The sequence below is a fragment of the Ceratotherium simum genome, chromosome 25, assembly GCF_057802395.1.
Source record: "Ceratotherium simum simum isolate JZ-2026a chromosome 25, ASM5780239v1, whole genome shotgun sequence".
Classification (NCBI taxonomy): Eukaryota; Metazoa; Chordata; class Mammalia; order Perissodactyla; family Rhinocerotidae; genus Ceratotherium; species Ceratotherium simum.
Window position 1 is genome coordinate 22021718 of NC_141924.1, and position 24854 is coordinate 22046571.

Below are 24854 nucleotides of genomic sequence, written 5' to 3' on the forward strand. Positions count from 1 at the left end.
AAAAAATAAAAAGGCAAAAGGCAGGCACTACAGAATTAAAAAACAGAGATTATTTTCTTAAGATGATAGCACCCACCAATTTTAGTCTCTTTGACAAGTGCTCCAAAACACCTTGACTATAGTTTCACTGTTAATTGCACCAACAGGTTTTAATTATTTAGAAAATTATTCTCCAGAAATTCCAAATCTCAGGCAGGCCTTCCCCTGAAATCCAGGCACCCCACCCTAGAAAATCATTCAGAACGTGCTTAGAACGGATTAAATTAAACCAAACACAGAAAGTAATCAAAACAATAATACATTCCAAAGTTGAATACAGATGATTTTTGGAATGATTCCTTTTCTAGTTTCTATGCAGAAGACAAGAAAGTGGTAAAATATATTCTTCCTCATTTTCATTTAACATAAATACTGATGTCAGGCAACAGAAGTCCAAGTTTAGGTCACCATGCCTCCTGCTGACCAAGAAGGAAGAAGAAAGAGCAATGTTCTTTGGTCAAAAGTTAAATTTGAAGATGGGACTGCCTCAGAGCAAATTACATTATCTACTAAAACAGATCAAGAAGGGAGCTTCTACTGCATTTACTCACTCAACTTCCTAATTCATAGGCTTCATGAGGCTTTAAAAATACTTGAGAAACTGTCTTCTCTCTATGTATAATTTATAAGATGTATTAGAACTTTAAAAATACTCTGAATGAATAAACTGTTAAGATATGAAGAGATTTTATTTGCTTATTTCAAGAACATAAGCAGGGAGAAGTGAAGAGAGGGGGAAACCATGCTGCGTGTGTGATTCTGCCATCCTGAGCTGTGGGATTTTGGGGAAAGTTACTTAATTCATGTTGCAGAGTCTCAGTTTCCTCATTTTGACAAGGACAAGACCTCCTGGGTTTTCTGTGAGGATTAAATGAAAGAATACAAGTTGTGGGGCTTCTGTTCCTAAGAATTTAGCAAACAATGCATTTCTCTGCTCCTGGGCAAAAGAAAGCAAAACTGTGAAAGTCCTACTACTTAATATAGAGAAAATAAGCTGGAAATTATGACCTCTTTAGATATTGTAGAGAAATAAGAGTAAGGGTAGCACTATTATTTCTATTTAGTTTAAATGTCTGTGATGGTTAGTCTTATGTATCAACTGGGCTAAGTTACAGTACTCAGTTATGTAATGAAACACTAATCTAGATATTGCGATGAAAGTACTTTGTAGATGTTAACATCTACCATCAGTGGACTTTAAATAAAGGCAATTACCCTCAACAAAGTGGATGGGCCTCATCCAATCAGTTGAAGGCCTTAAGAGCAAAAACCAATGTTTCCCACAGAAGGAATTCTGCCATAAGACTGTTAACATAGATATCCTACCTATGAATTTCAGACTCAAGACTACAACATCAAATCCTGCCTGAGTTTCCAGCCTGTTGTCCTGCCCTACAAATTCTGGACTGGCCGGCTGCCATAATCATGGGAGCCAATTCCTTTAAATAAATCTCTCTATATATACATACATCTCCATCCTATCAGTTCCGTTTCTCCAGAGAGCCCTGACTGATATAATGTCTCTGTAATTACTTATCACCGAGCCCTTCCAGTTTTACAAATAAACTTTTAAAATTTCCTACTGAAACATCAACTATCCCCAACATTTATTAAGTATGGTTTTTATGTGCCATGTAGCCTTAAAGAGCCAAAGAGAACAGGAGCTAATTTACATGTTCTCAATAAGTACTTGCCAGTGAGGAGCATGTTCCATAAAGGATTATAAACTTCCACTACGAATACATTGACGTGGCACCAAGAATGTGGTAATCAATATACTCAGATTTTCAATGATGGTTTATATTATCAATATTCTAGGTTTGGCTCCAGGGGGCATAAAAATTAATTAAGACATAGACCTTAAAGAGCTTCTGATTTACATGGCAGATCTATAAAAAATTAACTAATATCCAAGGCAAGGAGTAGCACCATGACAGAGGTATGCTGTTTTAAAAGTTTGAAGCCAGGTAAGATAGCTTTCAGTTTAAAAAACAGGAAAAGCTTCAGTGAAGAAATAGCATGGGATCCAGTGCTTTAAAGTGAGAACAGAATTTCACCTGGTAGAGATGAGGCAAGGACACAGCAAAGGTCACGAAGTGAGAAAGGAAGAGGTGTGAATGCATAAACAGCTTATTCATTTATTCAGCAAACAAATACGAGAACTAATCTTTTGCTAGCTGTTATGCTGAAGGATACGAAGAAGAAAACAGCAATCTCTGTCTTAGAGGAAGCAGTGGGGGATAGAATGTTCCTAGTTACGAGAAGGTAGAGGAAGAGAAGGAACTGTAGTTTCATGCAGCTTGGCCATGATCTTCCCTGCCCCGTGCTTTATACACTGTTTCCATTAGCTGGCAAGTCCTGCCCTGCCCTAGCTGCCTCTGGCAAACTTCCGTCTTTCCGCTTCAAAGGTGCCCTCTCCTTTGTAAAAGTCTTCTCTTTGTGGTAGAATTAAGTCATTCTTTACTGTGCTCCCATAACTCCTTTAAAAATATTTCTCCTAAGAGAATATTTCACCAGGCATTAGACTGTGCTCCTTGCATCGCAGAGGCTGTGCACCACCCATCTACATAGCCCAGCACTTAGCAAAAGGCACTCAACACAGTGGCTGAATGGATGAACTAATAAATGGCTCATGGGAAAGACTCAACAATGGGCATACCAGATTGAGTCTAAAGTGTTAAAATAACACAGTAGCACCAATCCAGTGGATCTCTGACCCCAATTCAGACAATCTTCAAGTAAGCTGGAGTACTTTCTGAAAGCGTGATCACTTCTTTTGCTAAAGTTTCCAACAATTTAGGTTAAATGAATAACCCAGAGAATGAGAAAGAGAATGAGAAAGAGAATGTTAACAATATAAAAAAAAAAAGTAACCAGAAGGAGATAAGTCAAAAGGCAAAGTAAAAGTGCTGACATGCTTATTTGTAAGAGAAAAGATGTTCCATTACGTGTTCCCCTAGCACACAAACACAATGCCCTGGTGCTAGGAAAGCGAACGACAGAGGTCAAAGAGCATTTAACAGCTCCAGGCCCCAACGCTCTCATCTATAAAAGGAGCTATGACTAGATCACCCCAAAAGTCCCCCCAACTCTAACAGACTGTGGCTAAACAAGAAAAAATAAATAATAATGAGCAAGCAAACAAAAAACTCAGATTACTGGCGGTTTTCTTTGGGCTGTAAAAGAAAATTCTAGAAAGATGCAGCACTTATGTAAATAATTATCTGAGCAGTTCATCTCGTCTAGGGTTATTTCACATTAGAGATCTCTTCCCACTCCTCCTAGAACTGTGGATCTGTGATTGATCAGCAATGCTGAACTTACTTTGCTGCAGCTCTTCTTGTCTTTTTCCTCTGTGAAGGTTCATCTTGGGGCACCACCTCTTCCTCCAATTCTTCATCGTCCCCAGCAGCAGGCTCCTCTTCTATTTCCTCTGCTACCACTCCTTTGCTTTTTCTTCGCAGATCCTGGGTGGGAGCAACTTGCAGATCTGCTGGGTAATACTCATTGCTACAGTGGAAAGAGTGACGTTAGACAGATGAAGCTGAAATGTCCTTTCTGTTTATGACAGATGTATGTCCACAGTTCACAGAATCACACACTGAAGAAACATCAGAGGCACCTCAGTCAAGCCTCTTCTGTAACATTATTCTTTGTTATTCAGCCCTTCTTAAGTACCCTATTTGATAAGTCAATCATGAACTGCAGAAGACAGCCCATTCCATTGTTACACTGTTGAAAATATTTGAAATGTCTGTTTTGGACTGAGCTGAAAGCAGCCTCCCCATCTGTGAAACCACAACTGGAGGAGGTGGGTAAAGGAGTGGATTATACTAAAGTATAAAGACCATGCTGGTCACTTTCCACCAGATACATTCTGCTTTGCCAATGTCCTTTCAAAAACATAGTGCCTCAACAAAATTTAGTCCGCCGGGTATGGTCTGATAAGACAAACGGAACTTGATTATCAACTGTTGCTTTTGGGGGCAGTCACAACACGACACAGACTCAAACTGAAGGTCCTGGAAATGAAAATCAGTAAGTCCTTACATTTTATCTCCTCTAAACTAAGCTTTTGCAGTTGGTATTCACATTTGTTTTTATTAAATTCCAGCCCTTCAATTTTGGTCCACTGTTGCAGGTAACTAATAATATCTTGAAGACTGTCATTCAGTGTATTAATTTTGTGTCACTTTCATTCATCCAGCAATTATTAGTTTGTTGTCAGTTTTGTGCATGGCACTGGGCTATATGTAAGGAAATTGATCAGAAAGACTTTAAAGTCTACACTCAAAAATACACTGATAAAATAACATGTTTGAGGATAGCACCTGGAAGAAACTCCAGGTTAACACATGTTCAACTCCAGGTTAATACACAGCTGGAGTGCTGGAACACTATCACATTCAGCTTTGTATTCTCACCTAGCAGGATCTAGCACTTAATAAAAAATGGATGAATGGCCTTGGGGCCTGGTGGTTAAGTTTGGTGCGCTCCACTTCGGTGGCCACGGTTCACAGGTTCGGATCCTGGGCGCGGACCTACACCACTCGTCAGCCATGCTGTGGCAGTGACCCACATATAAAAGTAGAGGAAGATTGGGGTTGGCCCGGTGGTGCAAGTGGTTAAGTGCGCGCGCTCTGCTGCGGCGGCCCGGGGTTCGCCAGTTTGGATCCCAGGCACGCACCAACGCACCGCTTGGCAAGCCATGCTGTGGCGGTGTCCCATATAAAGTAGAGGAAGATGGGCATGGATGTTAGCCCAGGGCCAGTCTTCCTCAGCAAAAAAGAGGAAGATTGGCTTAGATGTTAGCTCAGGGCCGATCTTCCTCAGGAAAAAAAAAAAAAAGAGTATCAAAAAAATAAAAATAAAAAAAGGATGAATGAATGAAACAAGCAAAGTTTCTCTGTCACTTACAAACTGTACCATCATCCACTTAATAACACCATTATTATACTCTCAACACTCGATTAACCACATGACATATTTTTAAACTTTATCGCCGTGCACAGCATGTTCATGCCTTCATTTATTAAATAAGACAATTCACGCAAAGGACTTATAAGACTGTCTAGCACAAAGCAAGCACTCACTAAATGTCATCTATTATTGGGATATTGTTGTCATTGTTATTCATTCCTGCTTCTGGTTTGTTTCTTCTCAAAGAATGTTTACAAGGGATTCACAAATTAGTTTTAATATCAAAATGTTTGAAACATATTTAGAAATATAAATTTCTAGCCAAAAAAAAAGCCCATAATATATTTCAAAGTCAGAATTAAAGGTGACCTTTGGGTTTTCCATTAGTTTGAATCATCTATAAAAGTATTTTTTATAGGTAATCATTGCCAACTAATCTTAAATATTTTAAAAAATTGTGTATCTTTAGTCGGTAAGTCTTCTTACACCCAGAGACCCACTTTCTGTTACAGGCTCTTCTCTCCATCCCCACCCCCACGGTACCTTGTATGATTAGAGGAAAGTCCTTATCCTTAGGCTAAGGAGTAATCTATTTCTTTCTTTGGGAAAAACTTGGAAAATTAACATGGTAGGAAATTCATATCCTACCAACACTATTAATACAAGTTTGCACATGCAGAGCCTTTTGCAATTCATAAAACGACTGATAAACATTATTATATATGATTTTCAAAGCAAGGCAAGGAAGCTAAATAACACTCTTCTCATTCTATAAATAAATTAAAGCCCAAAGAGTTATGTGAAAAAGAGAAAATCATTACTCTTCCACCACCATATCTACTGACCTGCCTGTATCTTTGCCAGAATGAACTATTCATGAAAATATTTTTATTTATGACTGGATCCTGTCTCCTCTTACCTATTCAAAGACATGGTTCTAGCAATTTTATCCCGTCTTGCATTATGAATTCTCCCCTCTCTCCTGGATTATCCACACCAGCATTACATACATACACGCTGTTTAAATCTTAAATAGCAACTCAACAACAGCCGCTCTCTCCCTGCTCCCACGTCTCCCTCCACCTGTGTCTGCTTCTTTTTTTGTATAAGAACTGTCCATATTTGCTGTTTCTGGCTTTCTTCTCCATTTTCTCTTAGGCCCATTTTAACCAGGCTTTCATCCTTTACCAAGTTAACCAAAACAACTCTTCTTCAAGTCACTTCCAAAGCTAACAGTTAATCCTTATGCTTCATCTGATTGACACATTTGATTTAATTGATCACTCCCTCCTTGAAATACTTTCTTGACTTGACTTCTGGGATACTAAGTGGTTTTGGTTCTTCTTAAATCACTCTTTGTTGGCTTCCTTTGCTGGTTCCTTATCTCCCAACCTCTAAACATTGGTGTCAGTCTCTCTCTACACTCACTCTCCAGGCGTGGCTTCATTCCCTGTCTCGTAAGTTTAAGAACCATCCTCATATAGATGATTCTCAAATTTATTACCTTAAGACCAAACCTTCCCCTTGAACTTGAAATTTCAAATTCAACTGTGTACTTGACATCTCTACTTAGATGTCTATCCAGTATCCCAAACTTAACATGTCTAAAAGTGAACTCTTGATCTTCTCCACAAACCTGCTAACTTCTGCATTCCTCCCAATCTCAGTAAATGGTAACTCTCCTTCCAGTTGTTCAGGTCAAAACCTTAGAGACATCCTCAATTCTTCCCCTTCCTCCTGCCTGTACTCATCTCCCCAACACCCACCCATACCACATCTGATTGATCTGTTGGCTGATCAATCCAACAGATACCACAGCTGATCTGCTGGCTGATCGAATCCCACAGGCTGATCTAGTTGTAATCCTTCAAAAATATATCTTATTCAATTGAAATGCTTCTAAGAATACCCCAAATTCAACCACCTCTCATCATTTGCACTACTACGACCTTGGTCAAGTCACCATCATTTCTTGCCTGGACTTTTACAAGGAGGATTGGCAGATGTTAGCTCAGGGCCGATCTTCCTCACAAAAAAAAACCCAAAAAAAACAAAAACAAAAGTTCTTACTATCACTTAAAGGCCACACACAAATTGGTCTCCTGTTAACTTTCTGCCCTCATCTCCAACTACTTTCTCTCTCTTTTTTTTTTTGTGGGGAAGATCAGCCTTGAGCTAACATCCATGCTAATCCTCCTCTTTTTGCTGAGGAAGACCGGCTCTGAGCTAACATCTATTGCCAGTCCTCCTCCTTTTTTTTCCCCAAAGCCCCAGTAGATAGTTGTATGTCATAGCTGCACATCCTTCTAGTTGCTGTATGTGGGACACGGCCTCAGCACGGCCGGAGAAGCGGTGCGTTGGTGCGTGCCAGGGATCTGAACCCGGGCAGCCAGTAGTGGAGCGCGCGCGCTTAACCGCTAAGCCACGGGGCCGGCTCTCCAACTACTTTCTTTCCGGATCACTATGCTGTAGCCACTCAGACTTCCTTGCTGTTCCTTAACAAGCCAGGCATGTTGTGGTTTGCAGCCTGCTTACCCTAACCTATAGCATTTTCCTACGTAACGAAATACTACTGGAAAACATACTTTCTATTGATTGATTAGTACTCTTCTGTACACCACATCCCTTGTCTTTAGAGTTTTAAAGCAATCTGACTCTCACACAGCATATCTAGTCAAAACAAAAAAATGCTCCAGAAAGTTCTTGTGATACTTTGCGAGTACATTCCTCAGCATCATGGGAAATATCAAGAGGCTCAAAACAGAGTGGCTGGGGTTGGGTTACTGGAAAATACTTTTAAGCCCTAGGCAGGCAATAAAACAACAAACAACAGGGCAAGAAATAACAAGGCCTTTGTACATTGATCTAACTCAATATGGCCCTTCTTATTTTGTAACCTGGAATTTTTTATTAACACCATTTATGGGCTGGCTAAATTCTGATTCATGTAAAATTAAGTGGTGAACAAAAGTAATTTAGTTGTTATCTGATAGAGCCAGTGCTTTATAGATGTGCTAATGATACGAAAACACAACAGATGTATAAAGAAGAACTCAGCCAATTTGGGAGCCTAATATTTTGTACCTTCTCTTCCTCACACTCTACCAGGGACATATTCCTAGAAGAGAACACTTACTTGATAAATCTCAAGAAAAGTGGGGAAAGCTCCCTGGACCGTGGCTCTACCCTCTCTGGGAATTTTGCCAGAGCTCGCCAGAGTAAAAACCGAAAATTGGTATGGTCCAGTCTTTCCTGACAGTTGGTTTTCAACGCCAACTGTTCAAGATAAAGAGCTCCAACATCTCCTTCCTGAGTCTGCTCCCAACTTTCATCTCCAATGGGCTTCTCCTCATCTCTTACATCATTTTGCAGTTCTTTCTCTGAAAGAAAAAAAGTCATCATAACCACTAGAGAAATGTTAACATTTGTCCTATGTGTTTCCTCAAGTAATGGCATTTCTTTCTCTAGTATAAGGAAACAATCAACCATATCCAAAGGTTATCAAAGATAATACATTTCTCGTTTCGGTTTCCCAATTTCATGTGTAATTAAGCAGCCAAAATTAAACAGTTAGACACTTTTCCTCCCAGCCCTGCTTCCTGTCTCCTTACATACCAGCATGTGTAGCTGCTTTTTCTAGATGTTCATAGTAGACTTTCCAAAATTGCTTATTTTCCATTTCATGTGCATGAGAACTAAGAGAAAAGATCACAAAACAAAACATGTGGTATGGTCCTTATTTTGAAATATCTCACAGAAAAAAAAAAAAAGAGTGAAAAGATAGAACTAAAATGTTAAGTTATCCTGAATGCAGGGTTGTAAACAACTTATTGTACTTTTCTATATATATAATTTTTTTTTGGCGAGGAAGATTGGCCCTGAGTGACATCGGCTGCCAATCTTCCTCTTTTTGCTGAGGAACATCTGTGCCCATCCTCCTCCACTTTGCATATGGGATGCCACCACAGCATGGCTTGACAAGTGATGCATACGTCTGCGCCTGGGATCCGAACCTGCGAATCCCAGGCCACCGAAGTGGAGTGCACGATCTCAACCACTACACCACGGGGCCGGCCCCAATACTTTTCTATATTTTTCAAAATGCCTGCAGTGAGCACAATTCATTTTTATAGTCATAAAGTACTAAAGGCTATTTTTAAAAACCTAAGTAGATCCATATAAGAAGACTATTTTTAAAGGCACAGTAATGGGAATGGGAATGGGGTATGGGGTATGAGGTATGCCCCATTAAGGGAAGAAGAGACCTCTGTTTAGAGAGAAAACTCAATTTGTTCAAAGCTAACTTTAAAATGTTGGTTTTTCCTCCACCAAATTCAAATATACTTATCATTAACACAAGGGCAAAATAAATATTCACTAACTACATGAAACATAACTTTCAGAACTTAAAAAGAAGAAACTAGATGAATCATACAAGTGTTTATATAACTTGATATCCTAGCAATAATATTTTCAAAATGTTTATATTCTTTCTGTCATTAATTTTCTAAGAATAGTCATAAACTTTACATGAGACATGAACTATATATGTTGGTGACTATACGTAAAAAATAAACCAATTTTCAGACAGAAAGATGTACCCAGCAGGAAGATAGCCCAGCCAGCTATGAAGAACCATTAAAGGCATTCAGTAATTGAAGAGCTAACATTTTTGATAGTGGCTATTGGTAACACAAATCAGAATCTTCCTTAAGCATGAAAAAAAAAATTATGAAGCTGATGTTGGAAGGCTTTGCTTTCAGCATAATGGTTTGATGTCTTTGAAGGGCAGTAAAAGGCAGACAAATTGGTTCCAAATTGGAAAGGGATTTGTTTATTCTGCTTCTGTCAAATAAGAACTAATACTTAAGGTTTTAAGAGGCGACATATGATGTACTTCCGGGGCCGGCCTCGTGGCTTAGCGGCTAAGCGCGCACACTCTGCTGCTGGCGGCCTGGGTTCGGATCCCGGGCGCGCACTGGTGCACCACTTCTCCGGCCATGCTGAGGCCGCGTCCCACATACAGCAACTAGAAGGATGTGCAGCTATGACATACAACTATCTACTGAGGCTTAGGGGGAAAAAAATAAATAAATAAAAATTATATGATGTATTTCCAATCTGAGAAAAAGCCAGGGTGGACCGTCTGAAGACAAATGTTTCCAAATGGACAGATTTCTACATATGAGGCACAACATATATATTTTCTATGTGGTTATTAAGGTCCTTTATTAGAGCTAAAGGGATTTTGGATACTAGACAGCAAGGGTTTTAAAAAGTTCTTATTTTTAAAGTTTGGCTCAATGACTCAATAATATATAAATAAAATTATGCAATTATTATATAATACTTTGTTACTTAAAAAAAAATTAAATACAGACATATCATATAAAGTAAAGAGAGAAAGTCCTCCAAAATTATTTCAATGTACAAAGAAACATACATATAACATTTGAACCTTTGAAAAACTTGGCATTAGAGAGAATAATTAATGTTTATTTTTTCTTCACCTTGTCCCACAAAGGATTTAAGGTAGCTATAAATACTATACACACTCATTCCTTTAAATCACACCTAGGAGTATAATACTGGCCCCATTATTCTGTAGTAGTTAAAGCATAACAGCTTCATCCATTTAACCCATGCTTACCTTATGAGTTCAATAACAGGATCCCACAGAGCACTGAAATTAACATATAACATGCCTAATAAATAACGAAGTGGCACCTGCAATTATAGGAGAATAGTTTAGTAAATGGGTAATGAACTATAACAGAATGGCACCCAAAATGCAAAGATCCTGACTTGTACAACCTGAGGTCTGGAAGGAAGCTTGTGCTTTAAGAAAAAAGTTGTAGGCACCAATCCAAAATCCAGTATATAATACTTTTCCTCCTTTCCCCAAAATGTCACTTGCTATTTAACACAGAAGAATCACTAAAGCAAACATAGTATTTAAACTCACTCCAGATGTTCACGCATAAAGGATATATTTGAATAAACAGATGTGACTCCTGATTACATTCCCTCCTAACAAATACTGCCGTTACCTGATAAGACAAAACTTGAACAGTAATCAGTAAAGCAGATGCCAAAGAACCCAAGAAAGTATGCTGTGAATGGTGGCTGAGGCTTCACAAGCAGATGTCTGAGTTCTCAAAACTCTGCATTAAAGGAGTTCTGTTCAGAGGGTCTAAAGTTTTCTCAGTTCCCTTTTGGAACAACAGTCATTGTCACTAGCATCCCCATGTACGAGGGAGGCATAATGTAGAATGGCAGTTCTATTATTATTTGGGGGTGGGTGTTTGTATCTACTTTAGCAGCAGAACTCTTTTTCCAAATGAAACGTTACACAGGACACTAACATACAACACAGATTAAGAACAGAACAGCTCTGATGGAACGGGGAATGCCTCCACTTGGCCTTATTCCCCAAGGGATCGTGATGTATCTTCAAGGATCATGGACAGAAATTCTCGATACAAAAGGTAGAGGGCTGATGTCCTGCAGCAGTGGACAAATCCGGAGAAGCAGTGGACAAATCTGGAGAACATCAGGCTTTAAACTTGACGTTGAGACCTCCTGTTGGCTCTTCCTACCTACCTTCACATACTACACACATACTCAGGAGAAGGGAGGACAGTAAATTATTTCTACTGTTGAAAAGGCTGGCAGAGCTGTTTAACTCAAAGCATCTAAGAAACCTGAGGATTTATCTAGTTTTAAAAATTGGGTTTTTTTTGTGACTACTTGGTATGCTCCTCTTTTCAAAAGCCAGCTAAACAGATCTTAAAGCATAAATTAAGCAAAAAAAAGGACACTGTTTTATACCTCCTGTAATGGCCCATCAGGGACTGCAGTCTGCACCACATCGTGTCTTAGTTTTCTCAAATGAAGAAGCTTCTCTCTGTAATCGTTCACAGTTGCTGGAACAAGTTCTGCCTGGCGTAATATAGCAAAGACAGACTGACGCTCTGAGAGCCCGTCCTCCTGAACAACCAGAGAAACCCAAGGAGGCAGGTCAGTATTTTGATTTGCCAAAAAGAACAATAATGTAACCAAAGGTCTAAAAAAGAAAAACTGGCATATGTTAATGTTTTAAATTAAATAAGCAACACTTTTTTTGGGTAAATGATTCATTTTTCTTCACGCCATTTACTTTTTGGTAGATGTTAGGTTTAGTGTCTAGCACAGTAATGACAAGTAAAAAACAGGCAAGTTAAATCTCAAAATGACTCAAATTAATTCGTACATTTGTTGAAACAAAGAAAATGTATATATACTTTCACTACACAATTCACTTCTAATAGAAATAATTTCTACTTCTGGAAATAGTAATTTGCATTTTAAAATATTTCCCTACACGAAGATATCTGTGTAAGGATGTTCATTGTAGTATTATTGGAAACAATGAAAAACTACAAACAACTCACCTATGCACCCATCAACAGGAAATTGGTTAAATAAGATATTTTAAACTGTACAGTACTATTCAAACTTCAAAAGAAATGAGATAGGACTAGAAGTATTGACACAGAAAAATCTCCATGACACCATTTGTTTAAATTATGTGTCTGTATACAAAACATCTGCAAGAACATTCACCAATTAACTGTGGGTTTTCAGTGGTGACCTTGTTGGGTGGACGGGGAGGCAGGAGTAATAATTACAAAAGCAATTTCAATTTTTATGATAGATATTTACATAGTGTTTGAATTTTCTGCCAAATTATCATTTTGGAAATAAAAATATATCTCAAATTACATTTTTAAAAAGTTATCCAAATTGAACAGTTAAAGTACCTCCATCAATTCCGGAAGCCGAACCTCAAAGTGGTTTAGGATCCTTATTGTCAAAAGCCGAATCTAGAGAAAGTAAAAGGCATGTTTCAAACTCTAAAGTTTAAACATAAGAAGAAACTGATTAACAGTCAGTGAGAGCTAAGCTTTATGGAATTATGAAAAATATACCACTTGTCAGAGTAATACATGTTTATTCTATCCCTTATTTCATATTCAACACCAATCAACACCTTATTCAAATGGCACATGGAATAATTAATGACCAAACTAGACAGAGAAGACAAGGTTGCCCATAAAAGCATGTTGTTTCTTTGAACTGTGACACCATAAGCATCTTTGTAAGTAAATGCAAAGAATCTTATTAAGCTTGCAATGCCATTAAAATTAGTGATTTTTATTTCTACGTAATGTATTCAGGTATTTCTATACACCTGAACGAGCAGCAGAATCACTTCGAGGGCTTTAAAAAACCAAGCAGATTTTTCAGTTCCACCTCAACCCTACTGAATCAGAATTTTGGGGTGTGGGGACCCAAATTTTTATTTTTATTAAGCTCCCCAATTAATCCTGCTGTAATCAGTTTAGGTCAGTGTTTAGGAATTGCTGCTTTAAACAGAAATCACCTCACAGTGGCATTTTCTGATTAAGGAGCTCTGCCCACCACTGGCAATACATATAGAAACAAAAGATGAGAAACGAGAACACACCGCAGAACAGTATTACCTTGGATATACCAGTTGAAATGTTTGCTTGTAACTTGGGAAATAATTCCATTAAAGCTTCCTCGGAGAGTGGGCCTCTGCAGCCACATAAGGATAATCTCTGATAATAGAGATCAGCCAACAGCAACACAGACGGCTCCAAGGGAAACGTTCTGCAACGAGATATTTATTAGACCCAAACTGCACCAAACACCCCACAGTATTTAGACTACACTAGAAACTACGAAAAGTTATCACTGATGAAAGTAATATAAGAGGTAGGAATTTTACATGGACATGTAGCATCATTTTAGAGATGAAGAATCTGAGGCCTAGCAACATGAGTGACATGCTCCAGGACATCTAGCCAGCTGGAGGCAGAGGCAGGATGAGAAGATGGTATTATGACTAAAATCCAATGCTGTCTTTTCGATCCAAATAGTTGTAAACGACAAAGACAAAAAGAGGGATACATACTATTTACTAAGTGTTTTCCATGTGCCAGGCACTGAGCTAATGAGGGAAGCAGTACAGAGGAGGGGTCCAGCACAGGGGCTCTGGGGTAGGGCAGCCAACGTTCGAAGCCAACCCCATCATCCAACAGCAGTGTAACCCTGGGCAAGCCGCTTACCCTCTGTGTACCATCCTCCTTCAGCAAATGTTTACTACGTGTCTACTATGTGCCAGTGACTTTTCTAGACACCGGATGTAGCAGTAAACAGAAGACAAAGTCCCTATCCTCCTGGAGCTTACATTCTAATAGAGGAAGGAAGCCAACAAATAAATAAACTAATACATAATAAGTATGACAGTGATGAGTTTGGTGAAGAAAAGTAAATCGGGGTAAGAGGGCTAGATGGAGAGACTGGGATGGAGGGGTCAAAGAGGAGTGCTATTTGATATTGGGGTGGTCATAGAGGCAGAGACCAAAGAAAGGGAAGTAGTGAGCCACCAGATATTTGGAAGAAAAGCATTCCAAGCAGACAGAGCAGCAATGCCAAGTCCCAGACAGGAGTGCTTGTCTATTTGAGGATAACCAAGGAGACCAGTCTAGCAGGAACTGAGTTAACAGGGAAGAGGCTGGCGATGAGGTCAGAAATACCAGGGGTTGATTACACAGAGTCCTGAGGAACAAGATAAGGACTTTGGATTCTGTGTCGAGTTAGATGGATACCACTAGAGCCACGTTTCTCAACAGTGGCACTACTGACATTTCGGGCCAGATAACTCTTTGTTGTGGGGGGCTGTCCTGTACAGGTTGCTTAGCAGCATCCTGGGCCTCTACCCACTAGATGCCAGTGGCAGCCCCCATTTATGACAACCAAAAATGTCTCCAGAACCGCCCCTGGTTGAGAATTACTGTCTTAGAGAGTTGTTGGCAAAAGAGTGACACAATCTGTCTTTCATTTAAAAGAATCATTCTGGTCGGTGGGTACTAAACAGACAGCAGCAGGGCAAGGATGGAAGCAAGGAACCTGGTTAGGAGGCTAATGCCATCATCCAGATAAGACATGGTGGTAGACTAGGGGGCAGCAGGTACTGAGTAGTTGGATTCTGGATTTATTTCAGAACTTTAGTTCCCCCATCTATAAAGACAACAGTACCTACACCTCATGGAGTTGTTGTGAGGATTAAATTAAATAATGTATGTAAAGTACTCAGAACAGTGACTGGCATATAAGGACACAATAAATGCAATTTGTATACTGCTATTACTGCAGGTGTTGTCTAACTTAATCTCCAGGAGAGAAGTATTGCTATTTCCTTTCAAGAGATAATGAAGTTGAGGTTAACTAACTTACCCAAAGCTACAGAGCTAGTAAATGGTGGAGACCAGATTCAAATCCAGGTTGTCTTGGCTGTGAAACCTATGCGCTTAACCAGTAACTAGCACAGCACTGAGCACAGAGGCCTGCATCTACAACTTTTACAACTGGAAGCTTACACCTCCACCCTCAAAGCCGGATCCACTCCTATTAGAGGTTTTTGGACCTCCAAGGCTAAGAGCCACCTGGTTGGGAGGCCAGCTGGCCTTCCGCAGGGGACATACTGATCCCGCTCTGTGTGATGTGTGCCTTACTGTTACAAAACCTCTACAGATGCCTTGTTTCTACCAAAGAATATAGTGTGAGAAGTTGAAACAGAACGATAAAGAAAAAAAGGGAATACATAATATTATACGTAGGGTGATATCAAAGAAAAACTCCTCCTTAAAGGAATTTAAACCAATTCAATGAACCCTGGAGAAATGCCAGCTTTGCCCAGATTTGGAAATGTAAAGAGATTCTGGATTGTTGCAATAAGTCTCCTAACCGGTCTCCTGTTTTCCCCTTCAGCCTTTTCTCAACACAGCAGCCAGAGTGATCCTGTTTAGGCGTTAAGTCACTCCCCTGCCAAAAATGCTCCTGTGGCTTCTTCTCCTTTTACTCCAAGTAAAAGCCAAGGCCCCACAATGGCCAAAGGTGACACACATTGTCTGCTACCACCACCTCCTTGTCCTCTTCTACTACCACCCCTTGCTCTGCTCAGTCCCAGGAGCTCCCTGCTGCTCAAGCCAGGCACCCCCTGCCCCAACGTCGGCATTCACGTCTCCCTCATCTGGAAAAGAGTGCCTCAGATCCTGGATATCCTCGTGGCTTACTCCCTCACTGCTTCCTGGTTTCTGTTCAAATGTCTCCTTCTTGGTGAGGCCTTCCCTATTTAAAAAAGTGCTATTCTCCCCAGTCTCCAGATTCTCCCTATCCCCTGACTCTGCCTTAATTTTCTTACTACCATCTAACATGCTATATATTTTACTTTTTTGTTTAGTGTCTCTTCTTGCTAGAATGTTAGCTCCACGAAGGCAAGGAATTTTGTCTGTTTCATTCACTGACTATCTCTCCCAGTGCCTAGACTAGGGGCTGGTGCGTGAGAAAAGCAAATGCATATACACACACACAATTATTTATTTATATATTTATTTATTTATAGATATATACATTTATACATTTATATATTGATTGATTGATTGGTGAGGAAGATTGGCCCTGAGCTAACATCTGCTGCCAATCTTCCTCTTTTTGCTGAGGAAGATTGTCATTGAGCTAACTTCTATGCCCATCTTCCTCTATTTTGTACGTGGGATGCCTCCACAGCATGGCTTGATGAGCAGTGTGTAAGTCTGTGCCCGGGATCTGAACCGGTGAACCCTGGGCCGCCGAAGTGGAGCATGCAAACTTAACCACTATGCCACGAGGCGGGCCCCAAATGAATATTTATTGAATGAAGTAAATGAGTAAACCTGCTTTAAAAAGCATGAGAATAAAATGGACTAGACTCCCAAAAAAGAAGTTAACTACTTTACCAGGTTTTCAAAAAGCCTGACCTTTAGAAAGAGTGCTAAGCTGAGTAGTCAATGGCTTCCCAGTAACAGCCCTATGCTACTGCCCAAATCAGGAGCTGGCTAACATAAACTTAAAAAAAACACAAAAACTGGATTGCTTTGGTATGCAGTACAAGGACTACAGGAAAGTTTTCTGAAGTGCTGATTGTGTCAAGCTGAGACAGAATATGAAAGTAGTAGGACTGAGTACGTTGGAACCACTCAGAAAGTTACAAAAGGTCAACACTCGCAATATTACGTTTGGGAGTAATCAGCGTTATATACCCTTTTACGCTCCAAACACCAGTTTAGACATATAATAAGATACCCCTTTAAAAGACGAATCTCGGGGGTTGGGGGGGGCTGGCCCTGTGGCGTAGCGCTTAAGTGTGCACGCTCCGTTTCAGCGGCCCGAGGGCTCGCAGGTTTAGATCACGGGTGCACACTGACGCACCGCTTGTGAAGCCATGCTGTGGCGGCATCCCATATAAAGTAGAGGAAGATGGGCACAGATGTTAGCCCAGGGCCAGTCTTCCTCAGCAAAAAGAGGAGGATTGGCATTGGATGTTAGCTCAGGACTGGTCTTCCTCATACAAAAAAAATAAATAAATAAAAAAAAAAGATGAATCTGGGGGCTGGCCGGTGGCATAGTGGTTAAGTTCACATGCTCCGCTTCAGCAGCCCTGGGTTCGCAGGTTCGAATCCTGGGCACAGACCAACACGCCGCTTGTCAAGCCATGCTGTTGCAGCACCCCATATACAAAATAGAGGAAGGTGGGCAAAGATGTTAGCTCAGGGCCAATTTTCCTCAGCAAAAAGAGGAAGACTGGCAACAGATATTAGCTCAGGGCCAGTCTTCCTCACCAAAAGTAAACAAGACAACAATAAAAAAAATGAATCTGTATTTAAAGACTGTGTCAAAAAATGTACTTATTTTAACCGAAGGATTTAAATCAATACTAAATATCCTATGTGAATACAACTCAAGTATTAAATAGATCAAAACAAGGATTTTTATTATGTCTAACATTTCACAAAAACAGAAGCTTTCATATTTTATTCAGCTTTATTAAGCTGAATGGAAGATATGTTTACTCACAATACTAAATTCTTCACACGTTCCACAGGAACCAAATGAAGAAGTTCAGAAGATTCTTCCAAACTTAGCAGAGTATTTATAGCTTGACAAAGAACAAATAAGTTTCCTAAGGGCAGAAAAATATGAGAAACCACATTACTTATTTTTGACACAATAGCTATCAGACATCTCATTTATCTAACACTTGCTATTTATACAAAGTTTTTAAAGTTAATTTGTGCCTTCTGAAGAATCATCTGTCAAATGTCAAAACATAATAGAAAGGAACTGGAAAGAGAAGGTTTCAAATCTTATATTTTAACTTTCTTAGGAGAAAAACATATTCAAAAATAGAGAATAAAAACATACGTTCCAGGGGCTGGCCTGGTAGTGCAAGCGGTTAAGTGCGCGCGCTCCGCTAGGGCGGCCCGGGGTTTGCCAGTTCGGATCCCGGGCGCGCACCAACGCACTGCTTGCCAAGCCATGCTGTGGCGGCGTCCCATATAAAGTGGAGGAAGATGGGCATGGATGTTAGCCCAGGGCCAGTCTTCCTTAGCGAAAAAAGAGGAGGACTGGCAGATGTTAGCATAGGGCTCATCTCCTCAAAAAACAAACAAACATATGTTCTATTAACTGAGATGAGGAGTGAGTTTAAGGGTTCCACTGACTGTCATTATCAAATTAGAACTTTTGAAAAGAGCAGACTTGGCCTTGTTGAAAGCTAAGAAGTTATCTTTGTATAAAACTCATGTTGCTCTTATGTCTCCACTTTATAAGGAGTCACAAATCTAATGGCTACTACCCACAATGCACTCAATTAATATTAGACATTCATTTAATCCTAGACCAGAGGTTGGCAAACTGCGGCCCATAAGTCAGATGCTGTAGGTAGTCTGTTTTTATATAGCTGGCAAGCTAAGAATGTTTTTTACATTTTTAAAAGGTTGTTTAAAATAAAAAACAAACAAATAAAAAGAATATGCCACAAACACTGAATGTGGCCCATTGAACCTAAAATATTTATAATCTGGTCCTTTACACAAAAATTTTGCCAAGTCCTGCTCTAGACTTTAGAACAGTGTTGTCCAACAAAACTTTCTGTAATGGTAGAAATGTCAATGCCAATATGTAGCCACAACCAGTATGGTAGCCACTAGCCACTTGCAGCTACTGAGCACTTGAAATGTGGTGAATCTGCTTTATTCTCTACTATATCTACTGAGTATCTAACACAGAACCTAGCAAATTAATGTTTAAATGAATGAATGACTATTACACCACATGCATTAGGAAAAAAACTGTGCTAGAATAAAACAAAATACCTACTTTTAAATTGCTTTTCTCAGTCTTCTGGGGGGAGATGTGCAAGTATACAATAGGAAAGGGTGTTCTGGGCAGGACAGCCTAATTTTGCCTGGAAGAGTCATGAAGGCCTTCTTAGAGGTGTTGTGTGTGAGCCGAATTTTGAAAGATAAGTATAAGTTTACCACATGACAAAGACCTAGAAAGGACTCCAGGCAGAAGGAAGACATGCGAAGGGTAGCCAGAGGGTTGAAAAAGAAAGTGTCTTGCTCAGGGTAAGCAAATGCCTGGAGCATAAGTTGTATACCAGGGTAGAGTGGGCATGGGAGATGGGGAATAAGACATAAGCTGGGGCTCGAAAATGAGGGATCTTATATGCCACGGCACCCTTGTGATACTTCACATTTCAGATTCAGCTTATGTTCAAGCCGCCCTGACCCAGTCACCACATTATAAGGTGCAAGTGCAACATCTCCATCTTATCCTCTTTTTTCCGTATTTATCTTTTAGGAGGTTATGCCAGAACACACTGTTAGTGCTATTCTCTGGTATTCTGTGTGTTTAGAGTTACTTTAGCTGTGCCAGAAAAGGGAGAAGAGAACAAATGGTGATTGTAACTGACCTTTTCCAGAGCTCCCTCTGTCAACAGTCATGAAGAGTGCCTCTATGAAGCACGTGACTAGTGGTATCACCTTCTCTTTCTCAAGAGGTCTGTCCAAGAAGCGGGGAGAAAGAGAAAAAAAGTTCAAACTGGCCTTTAATGGCTTCTTCACGGGAATAGCAAGAAATGGTCACAAATACTTTCATCAGCATGTGATGTATCTCTTTCAAAATTAGACACAGTTTATTTTCTCACCTAATATGAGGCAACACAACCAGGGCTGCCCAAGAATGTGAAAGGTAAATAGCATCTTTATTTGGGGGTAACTGAATTACAGATAAAAGATGGTCCAGTACTGGAATCTGTTCCTTTCCTCCCTTGGATCTAGTCTTCTTCTGCCTTACATAGGATCTGAAGGAAGAAAAGATACATAAATGTTTAGAATAAGAGAGAATATAAACGCTCTTGCCCTCTGAAGTTTGAAATAAAATTGGTTCCTTTCCACGCATGGAGCTTTTGGGGGGAGGAGGGAACTAGCAGAAGTTGAATACAAATAACTAAACAAATGTGGGTTATTTACTGATTTTCAGTGAGAGGCTTTTTCAACCCCCCATTCTATTTTCTTTTATCTTCTATTTTAATTTGCTGCATAACTTAACCAAGTCTCATGTCGTCGTCTTTTTTTTTTTTTAATAATTTTATTTATTTATTTTTTCCCCCAAAGCCCCAGTAGATAGTTGTATGTCATAGCTGCACATCCTTCTAGTTGCTGTATGTGGGACACGGCCCCAGCATGGTCGGAGAGGTGGAGCATCGGTGCACGCCCAGGATCCGAACCCGGGCCGCCAGCAGCGGAGCGCGCGCACTTAACTGCTAAGCCACAGGGCGGGCCCACATCATCTCTTCTAATTTTAGGTATTATTTCTGAATTTTGTGCTGATGGACACTTTTTTAAGAACCGGAGAGGTAAATTTATTGCAATGAACTAACTGACTTCTTCCGTTCTCCCTTTCCTTTTTGACATGAATTTTACTACTTCACAAATGTAGAATGACGTTGCAAAGTTATCATGGTAAGTTTAACAAATGTCACTAAAACGATTATGATTTAGAAGTAACTTTCTCTGCTGCTTTAATCTGATAAATGGTTACTCAATAACGTTTTCTGCATGACATTCAGCTTTAGGTATGTTACTTTGGCACTATTCTTTGCCTCTTTTAATTTTTGCCAATGAACTATACTTTAATCCTATTTGAAAGACAAAAATCTAACCAAAAAAAGTCACAGAAACAATAAGTAAAATGATTTCTTTTATAATTTATCCTCCATGTCCAATTTGGTTAGCTTGTTATGCAATAGAAGTGGAATATCAGGTTTTTATTCCTGTGCTCTTTTTGTCATTAAAATTAACCCAAAAGTTGCATTCTCTTTTGTTTCATATTTACCCGGATATTGAATGTTTGGAAATTATGGTAGATAATTAAGTTAATTTAATCGGCAATTTCTAAGTCCCTACACCTTAATATGTAGTCTTTCTAGCAGTAATGATGAATGGCAAAAATCTTATAAAATATTGAGATGCTTTAAAAAAAGTGTCATTAGTTAGAAAGTCATTCCCTGCTTCATCACACTTGCCAAAGAACTCCTCCAATAAAATCCACACTCCTTACCTTATCCTATAAGGCCCTTTGTGATCTGACCCTCACCTACCTTTCTCACTTCCTCTCATTCCTCATCTCCTTGCTTGATGCTCTTTAGCCACACAGGCTTTCTTTTTGTTCCTCAAACATACTGGGCTCATTCCTGTCCCAGAGCCTTGGCAGTAACTCTTCCCTCTGCCTGGAAAGCCTTTCACTTTGATCTTTGCAGGGCTGGACCCTTCCATCATTACAATTGGTCCAAAGGTCCCCTCTCCAGAGAGCGGTAGTGCTGCTTCTTCATTCACTCTCCCTCTCCCTGTTTCATTTTTCTTTTCATCACTCTCTAAAATTATCTTGTTTATTTTTTTATCTGCCTCACATCCCTCCCCTCCAAGAATGTCATCTCCACAAAAGAAGGAAGCTTTTTCTGTTCCTTATTATATCTCAAAGCCTAGAACAGTGACTGATAACAATAAATACTGGTCAAATGACAGAATAAATTTATCTTCTGAAGAGTCTTTTCACATCTATTATCTCTTTTTATTCTCAAAACAAATCTGTAAGATGAGTGGAGCGTTACTAAGAACATTCAGACAAAGGTGACCATTCACATGTGTTGTGCTTGTAGAGGTGGCAGAAGGATATTTTCTCAGAGAAAGAAACACAGAAGCTGCGGCACTTGCCTTAAGTTAATACGCCTACATGTATTTATTTATTCTTATCACGCCACATTCCAAGAAGGATGTGAGACGGCTGAGATGGCAGCGTAAGAAGGTCTGACCCACAGCCTCAGCCAGGCCCTCGGCTTCACCTCACAGAAGCCAACAAGGCAGCTTCACTTTCACTGCCCAGAACCCACAGGTTTGGCCACTTGCAAGGAATCTGACTGTGGGAGATTGGGTAGGTGTCGCAAAATCAAGAGAAAAGTTCCAAGGAATTAAGACTACAGGAGTTACTCATTACTCATCCCTCAGGAATCAGAGCTTGGCAAAGTAAGAAACCAACAAGAATCTGTTAGCGTGTTTTGATAGAGAAGCTGCTTTAAGGTTAGCAGAAGAGCAAAATGTAAAAAAGATGGGTTCCTCCAGAATCTCAAGCCGATCAGACTCAAAAACTAACTCCGCTTGGTGACTGTGGGGACAATGACACCCACCTTATGGGATGTTGTGGTGCTTCAAAGCTGAGTACTCAGCACAAATTCAAGGAATGTCTTGACAACAGGTCTAACCAATGCAACAGAAATAAGAAAATTATTTATTTCTACGTATTCCTATGTATAAACAATGGGAATGATAAGGGAACTTGTTTCTTAATCTATAATTTCTAGAATCATATCCACTCAACTACTTGAAAAATGATAAACGGAATCCTCTCACATATTTATATAAACTTTGTTTTCAACTTCCAAAGGGTATGCATTGTTTTTAATGAAATTAAGAAAGTAATCCATGGCCCTTTTAACAATCAAAACAATGCAAAGGTATATAATCTAAGAGTTAATAGTCACTTCTTTCTTCACCTTACCATCCTTCCGACATAAACAAAGTTAATGGTTTTATGTATCCTTAGGGAGATGTCAATTCTCCCCAAATTGATCTACATATTTAATGCAATCCCAAACAAAATCCCAGCAAGGATTTTTGTAGACATAAATAAGTTTCTTCTAAAATATATACAGAAAGGCAAAGGACCAAGAATAGCTGAAACAATTTTGAAAAAGAAGAATAAAGTGGGAGGATTTTTTTCAAGATTTCAAGACTTATTTTACAGCTATGGTAATAAGACAGTGTGATCTTAGAGGAGGAGAGATACATAGATCAATGGAACAGAATAGAGAATGCAGAAATAGACCCATACACATATGCCCAACTGATTTTTGACAAAGGTACAAAAGTAGTTCAATGAGGAAGAATAGCCTTTTCCATAAATGTTGCCAAAGCAGTGGACATCCATAGGCAAAAAAAGAAACTTGACCTAAACCTCACACCTTATATAAAAATTAACTCAAAATAGATCATGGACTTAAGTAAGTTTAAATAACTATGAAACTTTTAGAAAAATAGGAGGAAATATTTGGGACCTACAACTAGACAAAGAGTTCTTAGACTTGACATCAAAAGCATTATCCATAAAAGAAAAGTTGATAATTGGACCTCATCAAAATATTGATCTGTGAAAAATCTAGTTGAGCAAATAAAGACAAGCTAAAGACCGAGAGAAAATATTTGCAAACCACCTATCTGACAAAAGGACTTGTATCTAGAATATATAAGGCATTCTCAAAACTCAACAGTAAAGAAATAAACAGTCCAGTTAGAAAATGGGCCAAGGAAATGAACAAATATTTCACTAAAGAGGATACATAAATGGCAAATAACCACATGAAAAGATGTTCAACATCGTTAGCCATCAGGGAAACACAAATTAAAACCATAATGAGATACCACTACATCCTATCAGATTGGCAAAAATAAAAAAAACAGTGATAATACCAAATGCTGGTGAGAATGCAGAGAAACCAGATCACTCATACTGCTGGTGGGAAGGTAAAATGGTACAATCATTCTGGAAAACCGTTCAGCAGTTTCTCATAAAACTAAACATGTGCTTACGATACAACTCAACAATTCCACTTTTGGGCACTTATCTCAGAGAAACAAAAAGTTATACACATGAATGCTCACAACAGTTTTATTCATAATAGCCAAAAACTAGAAATGACCTAAATGTCTTTTAACAAGTTAATGATTAAACAAACTATGCTACATCCATACCACGGAATACTACTCAGCAACAAGTACATGAAAAGATGTTCAACATAAAAAGGAAGGGACTCCTGATACAACTTGGATGGGTCTTAAGGGAATTAATGTTGAGTGAATAAAAGCCAATCTCAAAAGATGTATTGTATAATTCCATTTAGATAATATTCTTGAAATGACAACATTATAAAAATGGAGAACAGATCAGTGGTAGCCAGGGTTAAGGATGGAGTGGGGAGCGTCAGGGTGAGTGTGGCTATCAAAGGTAGCATGAGAGATCCTGTGGTTCCAGAACAGCTCTGTATCTTGACTCTGGTGGTGGTTACAAATCCTCATGTGTGATATAATTGCATAGAACTATATATCCATGTACATACACACACAGAGACGAGCGCATGTAAAACTGGTGAAATCTGAATGAGGTCAGTGGACTGTACCAATGTCAATTTTCTGGTTGTGATATTGCAGTAAACTTAGGTTCACAGAACCTCTGTACTATTTCTTCCAACTGCAACTTCAGAATAAAAGATTAAAGAAAATTAAGTCACCTCTTTCTTTCACTTGCCATCCTCTTGACATTAACTAAGTTAACCTGTTTGTGTATCCTTCCATATGTTTTCCTATGATTATATATACTTTTTAACTTTG

The 24854-nt window shown here is 39.2% G+C and overlaps 1 protein-coding gene across 1 annotated transcript in view; it reads right to left on the reverse strand.

Moving 5' to 3' along the window:
- Nucleotides 1–24854, reverse strand: part of UTP20 (UTP20 small subunit processome component) — a 100559-nt gene that overhangs the window by 60827 nt on the left and 14878 nt on the right. Inside the window, exons 13-22 of the mRNA XM_014780317.2 lie at nt 20060–20215; nt 19826–19914; nt 17923–18028; nt 13485–13635; nt 12762–12824; nt 11791–11949; nt 10610–10686; nt 8575–8654; nt 8096–8339; nt 3364–3549 (exon numbers count right to left, since the gene is read on the reverse strand). Of these exons, the coding sequence (XP_014635803.1) occupies nt 3364–3549; nt 8096–8339; nt 8575–8654; nt 10610–10686; nt 11791–11949; nt 12762–12824; nt 13485–13635; nt 17923–18028; nt 19826–19914; nt 20060–20215 (1311 nt within the window). The remainder of the gene's footprint in view (nt 1–3363; nt 3550–8095; nt 8340–8574; nt 8655–10609; nt 10687–11790; nt 11950–12761; nt 12825–13484; nt 13636–17922; nt 18029–19825; nt 19915–20059; nt 20216–24854) is intronic.